We start from the raw sequence: 12,633 nt of genomic DNA, 5'->3' as shown, positions 1-12,633 counted from the left end.
CTTCTCTTGTGACTGCTTTCCTAGTGCAAACGCTGCTTAACTAAACCCCATATTTAAAAGCTTCTTCTCCAACGCTCAGCAATGCGCAGGCTTGCACCATTCGCACAGAGGAAAGGCGTAGAGGCTCGCGGCTGCGATGCGAACGCCCAAAAGTCCCTCGCATCTACCTAACCCTCCCCTGTCGAGACGCACTTGCGTCGATGGGCAAGAGAGAAGCACTTGATTGCCACCTCGCGGTTTACCCAATCCGGCGTCGGTTCCGGCAAGGGGCGGGTTGTTTACTTTGAGGCGCCGGAAGCAGCGCTTGGTCTTATGCTGCGGCGGTGGGCGTGGCTCCGCTCACCCTGCGGCTTTGGGTAGGGGAAGAGGGGCGGAGCGTGGCCGGCGAGTCGGCTGCGGACGGGCGTCCTTCCTCCTGCCTCCCCCCTCCTCTCTTGGCTTCGCCCGCCAGGGGTGGCTGCGGAGGGAGGGAGGGGCGTCCGTCCGTGAGGGCGGCAGCGATGCTCTCCGCTCCGCGGCGCCGGCGGTGTGGGGCGGGCCCGTCGGGTCCTTGAGGCGGCGCCGAGAGACACCTTCCGCAGCCCCGCCACCCACCACCATGCCGTGCACCTGCGGGAACTGGCGGCGCTGGATCCGGCCTCTGGTGGCCACGGTCTACGTCGTGGGGCTGCTGCTGGCCGTGCCGCTCTGCGTGTGGGAGCTGCAGAAGCTGGAGGTGAGGGCGGAGCGGCGCCGGGGGGCGGAGAGAGGCGGCCCAGGGTGGGAATGGGGGGAAGAGGGGCAAACGCAGACCCCGCTCCCTCGGGTCTCCCACATGCGCTCGGCTTTGCTGACAGTCTTAACGCCGTCCTGAAACGCGCTTCTTCCGCGCACAACATGGAACGTGCGTCATGTGGGAATGCGCTTCGCGCTCTAGGCTTAGGAGGGACACGCAAAAGAAACAACGGACGGTGCTGGAGGTGAATGTGTCACGTGTCCCCCCTGCTCTCCATCCCGATGGTTTCTGGCCTTGAGGGATGATGATGATGAATCACCCGCCATTGTAGGCCCCAGCTGCCCTTCCAAGATAAAGCCAGACGTGTCACCGTGGGCATTATTCTAGGTATGTTTTGCAAGTATCCTTTGCCCTTTCAGAAAGGAAAAAGAGAACCTCCAGCAAGTGTTGCCTGGTTCAGAGGTGAGGTCAAGAAAGAGGGTTGTTCTAACAATGGTTTTCTCAAAAGTTATCTTCTGCACCGTGAAAATAAATAACAGCAGTAATTAAAACGAGAAAAAGAAAAAAGAAAGAGGATTGACACATCCTGTCAAAACTCTGCAGCCCAACTCGCTTCTGGAAGGGCATATGTATCCTAGGGTCATCTTGGGTTGCAGAGCTCAAGTAAGAATGGTTAGCAGGTAACCTAAATGCGATGTTTGCTACATAGGGAGCAAGTAGGAGGAAGTCCAGAAATACAGATATCTACATAAATACTCATCTGGAGCTGTTGCGAAGGCCAGCACCCTATAGTGAGACAGCAAGAGCATCAGTGGAGAGGACTAGAGTGTCAGCAGGTGAAGGGGATTTCTCTTGTCTGTACGATGTACTAAAGATTACAACAAATTCAGGTTTTCATGGGGGTAGGCGGTGCCACATAGGAAGATGCTATATTCATGTTTTTAGTTCATTACCATCCCACTCAGAGCAGTTCATATGAGGCTAAAGGAGTTTATGAAAACACACAAACAGATGAACAGGGTTCATCTTTCAAAAACAGGATTCAAAAACAGCAACCAAACAGTAGCTCCCACGCTTAAAGAACAGTTTGTTTCTTAGTGCATGGACAAGTTGGCCGGGGAGGGGAAGGTAGTTAGAAGGAGTAACTTCAAGCTAATCCAGAAGCCAGGGGTGTGTATACTCCTGTCTTCCATTTCCAGAATCTCTCACAAGAGAGACTTACTTGACATAAGATCATTATGACAGGGAAGGGTTTAATCCAAAGAGTCAGGCAGGTAGATGGTGCATTTGCCTGTTAATGGACATCATTTGGTTGGTGTGGGTCTTACTCTGAGGCAGACAATGTAGTGCTCTCCAGATGTGTTGGACTACATCTCTCGTCATCCTTTGCCATTGGTCAAGCTGGCTGGGACTGATGGGAGTGTAGTCTGGAAATCTGGAGGGCACCACATTGTCTAACTTGTGGCACTAAGTGATGGATGCAAAGTGATGCCTTCTGCAAGTGAAAGAATACAGAATAATGAATCTTAACACCTTCAATCTACATGTGAGTTATGGTAATTTCTGTCTTCACATTTGCTAGTCCATGTGGACTGGCACTTAAGTAAAACACACCTGCGCTAGTACCCATTCCCTGTACCACAAGACATTCTTTGAATCTCTGTGCTCCTGCATCCCCCTTTAGCATTTCCATATTTAAAGTAGGCGACTACCAGGGAATCCCTGTTACTCTTATGTAAGGCTTGGAAGTTTAATTAATTGTTTAGTGAACTATTGCAGATATTTCTGTGCCTTCAAATAACAAGGTTGCTCACAGGCTGGATCTGTAAGTATAAAGGTTTCTGGTGATGCTAACTATTCCCAATCATCTGTTGCTTAGACAGAAAGGTATAAAGAAGAAACAGGCTGTAGGTGTCTTTATGCACCCTGTCCTTGTGGCTGCTTTACATGACACAAGGAAAAATGGCTCCTCACATTTAAATGTTTACAGTAACATTTAAGAAGATGCATACATAAAACACACACTAAAATAAGCACTCTAATGATGCATATTAGAGCTGCCCATTGCAAACAAGATGGTATACATGCATTTTCCCTTAAACTACTAAGAAGTGTGTTATGGAAAGATCTGGACCAGGTTCTTGGCATTTAGCAGTATGTGTATTACTAACTTAAATCTTAGTGTAGAAGTGAAGGAACCTCTTCTGCTGCAAGTTGCTCTTCTAAGTGTTCCTAACTTGATTCTTGGTTAGAACTGTGTGTGTTAGATATTTGGATCTAAAAGAAGTTGTAGCAGCTGTTGTAGCTAACCACACTTTAAATTTTGAGTCTAATAATGCAAAAATACTATATGTTTTAATTATTAACGCATGTTCTGCTCTTGGAAGAGAAGAGCCATTAAATATAGTACTGCTGCTTCAGAGAAAGCGATTTATGGACTGCTTTATCGGTTTTACTGTCATTGGTTCTCAAATTTCCTACTGTAATTTCTTGTGCTTGTGCTCTTCTTTTTTGTGTTGTTCAAGGTTGGAATCCATACCAAGGCATGGTTTATTGCTGGGATATTTTTATTGATGACAATACCAATATCTCTTTGGGGAATATTGCAACATTTAGTTCATTATACTCAACCTGAATTACAGAAACCAATAATAAGGTAACCTATCATATATGCTTCTGCTGGTTATTCCATATTAGCAATACAAACACTTGGTTAATTGCAAATGTGTTTTCTTATGACAGGATTCTATGGATGGTGCCAATTTACAGCCTAGACAGCGTAAGTATTTTTTCTCTCTTTTTGGGATTATTGAATTCTTGCTCTAGAAACCAGTTGAATAATCTAACGAACTTCTCATACTGTGATTTTTCACACGATACAACCTTTTTGTAAAATTGTAACCTCATTTCCATTAAGGTTTCCTGGCAGAAGCCCAGATGTGTGTGATTGAGGCATTTGTTAATATGTTGCTTTTCTGGAGTTTCATCCAGTAAGTCATACTCTGTGTTGATGGTTTGAAGCACGCTGATTTCAGTGGGTCATGTTACGTTTGCTTCATGTTATGTTTTTTCAGGTTGCATCCTGCGGCAACCCGGAAGTACCCAAAAGGGTTACTTCTGGGTTTCGCTGCTCTCGCATGCGCAGTAGCGCCAAATCGCGCTTCGCGGATGCGCACAAGCTCCAAATCATGCCACGCACCTGCGCAGATATGGCGCTTCAGGTTGCGGACTTTTCACGTTGCAAACGGGCCTACGGAATGGATCCCGTTCGCAAACAGAGCTACCACTGTACAACTCGCTGAGCATTAATTCACTGGAAAATAAGACGTAATGCAACTGAAAGTAGACAAGTACATATTTGTATCTAATGTGAACCATAAGGCCTATATACAGAGCATGTTGCTTTTGTTTTGCAGAGTACTAGCTCATTGTTTGCTTTGTTTTGTAACACTGTTTGCCTTGTTTGCAACAGCAAATACAGGCTCTAAAGAATATATTGGGAAGTACGTCCCATTTAGGGTTAGGGTTAGGGTTAATTTAGTTAAACCATAGGATTGAGCTATAAGCCTTTCTTAATTATTGAATGTTTAACTGCAGCACAGAGTTCTGTAAATTATTTATTTAATTTTTATACTGGCAAACAATAATATTTCGAAAGAAAATGTAATAGAATGGAATCTCAGTGTAAACTGCAGTGCATGTGTGTCTAATCTAATGTCTTTTTCTTTAATAGTGGATAGCATTGAAATATCCCAGTATTGCAATATATGTGGATACTTGTAGAGAATGCTATGAAGCGTATGTCATCTATAACTTCATGGTCTTCCTTTCAAATTACCTGACCAATCGGTATCCAAATCTAGTGTTAATCCTAGAAGCCAAAGATCAGCAAAGGCATCTACCACCATTGTGTTGCTGTCCACCATGGGCTATGGGAGAGTGAGTACATCATACCGTTCTTTTTTCAAAGCTTATGTTCATGTCATTATGGATATTACCTCTTGGATTCGTGTAAGATTTAACACACTTTTTTTTGCTATATGTGGCACTAGTTTCCATTGATGCTCCAAAGAGTTCTTGAAAAACACATTTTTAAAAAATACTTCGGGAAATTGCTTCCTGAAAATAGGACTTGTTAGTGAATCAAAAGGATTTGTTTTCCCCAGAAGCAGTTGGTAGCTTCATTGACTGCTCTAAAAGAATGAGTGAATGCTGTAGGGTAGTACTGTACAGCAGTTAAGATTTCAGGGATTGACTGCTCACTTAGCTTCTCCCCCTGACTTGTGGTAGCTTTCGATGGGGGCTGCTGCTTTCTCTATTCCAGAATGCAACAGGATGGAGAATGCACCTTTGTAGTGCCATCATATGGCAGCCTTCCCTGGGAAGGAACAAAATGACCCAAGTTTCCTTGTTGGTGCAGTCTCTCTCCCAGCAAGGTAGCCTTTCAATGATGATTAATGTCTGGACTCTTTGATTGAAAGGACACAACAGGATATGAAGAAATAAGACAGAACGTCTTGACTACAATTAAGATGAAGGTTTTGCCAAAGTTTCTATTCTAGTTTTAACCCTTCCAATAAAAGGTGTGCAGTTGAAATTCAAGACTTGTAACAAGTTTCTTTGAAACTATAAATGCCAAAAGTTAATGTGTATTATGCAGCTGTGTCTTTGAAAGGTGAGATACCATCAACATATTTTGATAAATAGCAGCATACAGCTCATTAAATATCTGTGTGATGGTTAGAACCTAAAAGTAATAATTATTAGTTAGGCAGGGATGTAGCCATCCTGTTAACTTGCTGGATCTGGCTGCAAAACAGCATCTCTGCAATTTGTATAGGATACTGATAAGATAGAACTCTACAGGTGCCTGTGTTTTTCCACATGGTAGAGCTGTAGAAGTGGGAAAATATATTGAAATAATGTAAGATAAAGTATTAGAAATATTCCCGTATGAAATGGTGATTATTTAATCCATCAGTTATAGTTTAGTCTATAAAGATGTTGCAGGAAGAAAATGTCTAGGACACATTATTAACTATGACTTAACATTTTTAAAGTGTTTTGATTGAAAAGCACAATGGTATGTAAATGTTAGTGTATTGTTGCTAGCAGTTGTATTTAACTCTGTAAGTTTCCCCCCAGAATATATTACATAAAGAGTTTCAGCTATATTCTGAGTTAGTCTTTGTGATATACAGGAACTTTGTTGTGTGAAATGAGAGTTCTGGATGCTAACATTTACAGTAAAAGTAGAATATATGGTTGTCTGTGTTGCAGCTTTGAATGAACTGAACTCAGTCTGTGTCTTTTTCATAGGGTGCTGTTGTTCAGGTGCAAGCTTGGTGTTTTACAGTATACAGTGGTCAGACCATTCACCACTATTATTGCTTTGTAAGTATGAAGAAATATTTTAGCCTCAAAATGCTATATATAGATGTATCACTTTGCTGGTGATGTGAGGTGACACTATTATCTGCTAGAAAATTCTCCGGAGAATATTCTCTACAAACTGTAAATTCTAATGTAAGAACCAGTTTTACAACCCACGTTAAAAAATGTAGTAAATAATAAGTCAGGCTGTGATATTGCCAGTGTAAGTAGTTTTTTTTTTAGTTTTAAAAATGCTATTCATTTAATTTGATGAACATTTGAATTTGTATGTATTTCAGCTCTATGTAATAACCTTTTTTCTATTTTGGTGTGACGTTATTCTTAACAATTCGATACCCTTGGCCATACAGTGTGATTTTTTGATATATTTTTTTTACAGAAAGTAGCTTTAATTTTTTATACACTTAAAATACCTAGGCCTATGTGTAACAGCATGTGAGGTGACCTTGATTTAAACAGTTGAAATTTCTAGTGCCAGTAACTGGTTTTTGCAGTGCCATTCAGTGGTACACAGTGCCATTTACCAGAGATTGACATAGTGAAATATATTATCATATAATGCTAATATATTTAATGTTAATGGTTTCTTTTTTATATGTATGCATATAGTTTTGTTTATCAAGCTGTGTTTTAGTCAGATGCATATAGTTATTAAGTGTTAAAGCTGTTCGAAGCACAAGATAGCCTATTACTGAATTTACTTGAATTTTCAATTTCAAGTTTGGTGCAAAAAAATCAAAGAATGTGAATTCACTGCATTGCCCCATTGAATAAAAGTATCTGTACAGTTTTTGGTTGCCATCTGAACAAGTTTACCCATGAATAAACATGTATATTAACTAATTATCCCAGGTCGCAAGGTGATTAGATTGGTCTCAACTAGGGCCAGGGCCTTTTCAGTACTGGCCCCAACTTGGTGGAACGCTCTGTCACAAGAGACTAGGGCCCTGCGGGACTTGACATCTTTCCGCAGGGCCTGCAAGACAGAGCTGGTCTTTGGTTTGGACTCAGTCTGACCCTTATGTTTCCCTCCCCTTATGGTCTTGATTTATCGGCTACTTTTAAAATGAGGCTGCATTTTAAATTGCATTTTAACCTGTATTTTAAATTGCCCCCCCCCATTATGTTTTTACTGTGATTTTATTGGTGTTAGCTGCCCGAGCCCGGCTCTGGCTGGGGAGGGCAGGGTATAAATAAAAATTATTATTATTATTTAAATGAAAATTCTCTAATATCTCATTAATCGAGAATATTCTCAAGAATATTCTCCAAAAGATTATTCTTGAGAATTTAACATCACTACTTTGCTCTTCTTTTCACTCTTTTTTTGGTTTGGATAGCTGTGCTGTTACACCGGTCTCTGTCTTCTAACCTTAAAGACAATTGTTCATGTAGACAATCAACTATAAACTTTTTCTAAAGTGGAGCTTAAGTAATCTAAAAGATGGTGTTTCCTCCCATGCTTTACTATGCATAACCATCCCCAAAGTAATTTTTCTCTAATACAGTAATTTATATTAATCAGGTTTTAATTCTTTGAGTGATATCCAATTGTTATGTCCCTCTTGTACAAAAAGAACTTCTCTTCCTGCTGCATATCCATAAGGTCTACCAAAGTTTGGTCTTGGCTTACCACTCATGGTATGTTTGGCAGAAACAAACTGTTGTCTGGGTTCAGATAACATGCCAAACTCTGGCTTTTTAAATCTGCATTGTAGCAGCAACGGGAGGATAACTGTGGGAACTTCAGAGCAGCATGCACTAGTGCACCCATAGTTAGTTTTACATGATGGTTTAACATGACATTTGAACTGAACAATTGAATAGAATAGAACTCCTGTGTGGAGGAATGCAACCATAGCTCCTGAATTTTCTGAGCAATGTTTTGTATTAAACTCTTTCAGAATATGTGAATTGGTTGGTGTATACGATGAAGGAAACTTTAGCTTCAAAAATGCTTGGACCTATTTGGTTTTTTTCAACAATATCTCCCAGCTTGTGAGTAACAGAATTTGAGTTTTCTTTCTCTTTGGAGTGATATTTAAGTGTTTTATTTTTAAAAAATTAAAGATCTTAACAATTGTGGTATGCAGAACATATTTTTGATTAGGTGCTTTTATCTTTACATACATTACACATAGAAAATTAAGATTATGTGAGAACTTAACTTTGGTTCTAAATATGGTGCTATGGATTTTATTGTGTTATTGTACATCTATTTAATCGGTTTTAGAGGCTGCCCTGAAGACTCTGAAAGGTGGGATGATACTGCTTTATATTTATATCCCATGTATTTTCCATCATGAAACCTACAGTGATATACATGTGGTTCCCTAGTGGTCACCCATCCAGGCACTGATCAGACCAAGATGTGCTTAGCTTCAGCAAAGTGGTGGCTTCCTTCTCTTTGCAGAAAGAAACAGAGAAATATACTTGGGAATAAAGGAAGCTTATGGCAGCAGCATTCTGGGGTTTGAGACAGGTGTCCTTCCCAGGTCTAGATGGAGAAGTCAGTGATTATACCTGTGATATTTTGCATGATATGCATGTGCTTTGGCACTGAGCTTTGACCGCCTAGCCATAGATGTTTTTAACTGTTTGGAACAAGAATTGAATTGGCTTGATATGTTCCGGGGCATTGTTGGTATTGATGAAATGTAGGAGTTCTGTGTGTTCCCACTGCAAATTGCTAAACATTTCTATCCCTCTGTTCTAGTTTGCCATGTACTGCCTTGTGTTGTTCTATAAAGTACTGCGGGAAGAACTAAACCCAATCAAACCTGTAGGGAAATTTCTGTGTGTAAAGATGGTGGTTTTTGTTTCTTTTTGGTAAGTGGAGTGTTGTAAGCTTTTTTGTGTAAAACCTGTTGTGCACATGTCTAAATGCATATGGATACTTAAGTGTTTGTCTGAAAACAAATAGTAATATAATAAGTCTTGTTTCTGTTTTTATTTAAATTGCTTAACAGCACAATCCTGTTCATGTTTACTTGGAAGTAAATCTCTTTGGGGCTTACTCCCAAATAAGTGTGTGCATTTATAGCCACCTTTATCATTTCCAGGGAGCTCAATATGATGTACGTGGTTCTCTCCCCCCCCCCCCATTTTATCCTTCCAACTACCCTGTGAGGTAGGCTAGGCTGTGAGACACTGACTGGCCCAAGGTCGCTCAGGGAGCTTCATAACTGAGCAGGGATTTGAACCTTGGGTTCCTGGATCCTAGTTTGACACTCTAAACACTGCACCATATTGGCTCTCTATAGCAAACTGGATTCACCCATGCAAGGTGTTGTACAATAGTGAAAAGACCAGCCTTCTTCTGTGCTTAAAATTGTCGTGGTGTTTTTTAAAAAAAGTTTTGTGTTTAAAAACATTTTCATGTAACTTCAAAATAGCTAAGGGTACAACCAAAGTTTTAGCTCTCTTTTATCTAATTCATTCTAAAGTTTTAGCACAGATTTCCAGTTTACGCTGAAACCTTTCTCCATACTGACAGATCATCTTTCATCTCTTTCCAGAGACACCTCTTAGCCTAGCACTACAGTTTGCATGGAAGTTCCTTTTTTGTGGGTGATGCACATTCACTGTTCCTGTGTGAGCATAATGGCCACAGGGCTTGCAAGTTCATATTTCTAGCGTTTTATTTGATCGGCTTTGTGATCTTAGTATCTTTCACAGATTGTTTTTCTTTTTTCTAACCTTACAATAAAAGCTCACTAGAACTTTAGACCAGAACCTGTCTCTCAGCTGTGTTAGCTTCTGTGTGATGATAACCCAATCTCTTCTAAGAATGTCAATTTTGTATAGGCAAGCTGCACTTATTGCATTGTTGGTGAAAGTCGGTGTTATCTCTGAAACACACACATGGGAATGGAAAAGTGTTGAAGCAGTGGCAACTGGTCTACAGGTAAGTTGGAACTGCTCTTGTAAACATAAGCCTTCCAGCGCCCTACATCCTTTGGAATAGATAAAAGGGGCAGATTGGTCTTTGAAGCAAAAGCATTATGGATACATGTAGCTACTTTTTTCACTGAGAGTGAGCAATAGTTATCAGGTAACTAGCCAACCAGCTCCATTGATCAAACTGGCCTACAACACATATCTGTAAATATGCAGGTAAATTTAAGCGCTTAAAACTAGTTTTCTAATGGTGTGACTAGTATACTCTTAATAGCTATGCCATCCGCATTGGCCTGCATGAGCACAGTCCTTTCAGTATCATGTTTTGCTTTTTGTCTTCTCTACTAGGTGCGAGAAGGCAATATTTACTCTAAATTAAATATTTAGTTGGTTGCCTGGGGGTTGCTGTCCTAATTTAACCGAAGTATGAGAATAGACTTGGCTGATGGTCCCACTATGTGTTTAAGCTTGTGTAAAACACATGAAGTTTCTGGAATACTCTTATTCCGTAAAAGGTAGTTTGTGGTTAATTGGCCTTCAAGTAAGTCTAAAGGAGCTGCTGCGAGGAATACATTACATGGTTGCATATGTGGGGCTGAATAGGACTGAGTTTGGATTCTTTTGTTTCAGGATTTTATTATCTGCGTGGAGATGTTCTTTGCTGCAATTGCTCATCACTACAGTTTTTCCTACAAACCTTATGTGCAGCAAGCTGAAGAAGGATCATGCTTTGATTCTTTTCTTGCAATGTGGGATATTTCTGATATCAGGGCAGATGTAACTGAACAAGTTCGCAATGTTGGTAAGTGAGAAGGATAAAAATGCACCCCTAGGGAAAAACTGATGTAAACATTTGAGTTTTCTGAAGATGCCACATGAGCCGTATTGCTAGGTCATTTTTCTATTAACTGCAGTGCCAGACCTATGAGAATAATTTGTTTTTAAATACCTTCCTTTTAGGAAGAACAGTTTTTGGTCAGCCAAGGAAAATGTTTTTTGGTGAAGATTATGAACAGAATGAACATACAAGTTTGCTGTCATCGTCCACCCAGGATCCAATTTCTACTGCTTCTTCAATACCATCATCACCTGTGGGCCACTATCAAGGGTTTGGGCATACGTTGACTCCAACAATGCCTCCTGAACCAATATCTGATGTCTTGTGTAAATCAGCAGAAGACAGTGAGAATCCTCCAACAGAGAAGCCTCTGGATGAAAGTTAGACAACTCTTTTCTCAAATGTTTTGGGATTTGCCTGGATGATGCTCCTATGTTTGGTTTTTTTGGCCTTGGGGACCTCATTCTTCCCAGAAGAATGTCAGCTGCACCAAGCGGCACATAAAACAAAACAGATAATGGCTTTTAATTTTAAATGGGGAATTTATGAACTATCACTGAAAGAGCCTATTGGTGCCAGTCATATAATTAAATTATTACAGTAAATTGAGTAGCCAATGCTGCTTGGTTCAAAAACCTGCCTCTGTAATTGGAGAGAGGTGGATAGTTTGTGATGTTGACTCTCCTCTCAAAGTAATTGCACCATCCCAGAATACTGTCTTATCAGCATGCCAGAGAACTTAGCTGGAGCAGTAAATGAAATCATTCTTTTAACAATACTGGCATATATGTGCCACAGTCCAGTTAAGCAGAAGTTCTTGGACTTGAGCATTATATGCTGCATTGGTTCTAAATTTTGTTGTTAATGTATTAAGTGTATCTTGGCCTTTCACATACTGGAAGTTGCTCTGGAGGGTAGTAATCTACTACTGCTTCCTGTTAGCACAGAGATTACCACTAGAGCAACAGAACTCCTCTCTACACCCTCCCCAGATGTGTCACAGAGGATTGAAGAAACAGATTTAGGGGATGCACGGGGTGAGGTGGGGAATTCCTGTTGTTTGTGGTAGTTCTTGTTCTAATAGAACTACTTGATGATAAACTGAATACAACTCGGAGTCTAAAGGCATTCTAATTAGGGAGTTAAAATGAAACAAGGCTTTTTATTGAAAAACTGATCAGTGTTCCTGTATTTTTGTCTCCAAAAACTCATAGGATTACCAATGGTTCATCAATTAATCTGTGCTCCTCTTATCATGCGGATACCATTTTAATGCCTACTATTCTTGAATTTATAGTATATTTGCCTTCCAAAAATGTATCTAGAATCAAGTAAGCTTTGAAATACTAATACAGAATGTAACAACTTACTGTTTTAAGGACTTGCACATCTGGTCAACAAAAGGGACTTGTTACCCATTCTCACATTTGTATCTGCATTGCATGCTTGCTGTCTTACCTTCATATAAAATGCTGCAGCAAGGTTTACATTAAGTGGCATCTTCAGAGAGAACTCAAGCTATTTTTAGCATTCAGGTGCCCTTTACAGGAATTGAGTTTTTAACTGTTTTGTGGCTGCTACGGTGAACTCATCCTACAAGTGCTTTTGCAGTACTAGTGTGTTTTGTAAATACTTGGCCTTATTCACTAGGCTGCATATTTTATGGATAAATTTGGTGTGTCCTTAAAGTGGTTAAAGGGCAAATCATTGCCTTTATTGTACATAATCAAATAAAATTTTATTAACTCTTACTTTGCACTCCTTCAATGTTGAGATGAACGAATAA

General features: G+C 40.3%; 1 protein-coding gene across 2 annotated transcripts; it reads left to right on the top strand.

Moving 5' to 3' along the window:
- Positions 1-353: 353 nt before the first annotated feature.
- On the top strand, positions 354-12,598 carry TMEM184C (transmembrane protein 184C). 2 transcript variants are annotated; one of them, XM_083631270.1, is made up of 10 exons: positions 354-715; positions 3,241-3,371; positions 3,458-3,494; positions 4,449-4,654; positions 6,035-6,109; positions 8,014-8,107; positions 8,826-8,938; positions 9,917-10,016; positions 10,640-10,811; positions 10,970-12,598. In XM_083631270.1, exons 1-10 carry the CDS (start codon positions 599-601, stop codon positions 11,230-11,232), a joined length of 1,308 nt encoding a protein of 435 aa, XP_083487396.1. In that variant the 5' UTR covers positions 354-598; the 3' UTR covers positions 11,233-12,598. The 2 variants fall into 2 exon arrangements, with proteins under 2 accessions (XP_083487396.1, XP_083487397.1); XM_083631271.1 differs by lacking the exon at positions 354-715 and adding an exon at positions 1,430-1,551.
- The last annotated feature ends 35 nt before the right edge of the window (positions 12,599-12,633 follow it).

This window comes from Podarcis filfolensis, assembly GCF_964270895.1.
Source record: "Podarcis filfolensis genome assembly, chromosome: 9".
In the NCBI taxonomy this organism is placed as follows: Eukaryota; Metazoa; Chordata; class Lepidosauria; order Squamata; family Lacertidae; genus Podarcis; species Podarcis filfolensis.
The sequence above is the reverse complement of the archived record's forward strand: the minus strand, read 5'-3'. Positions and strand labels throughout refer to the sequence as shown.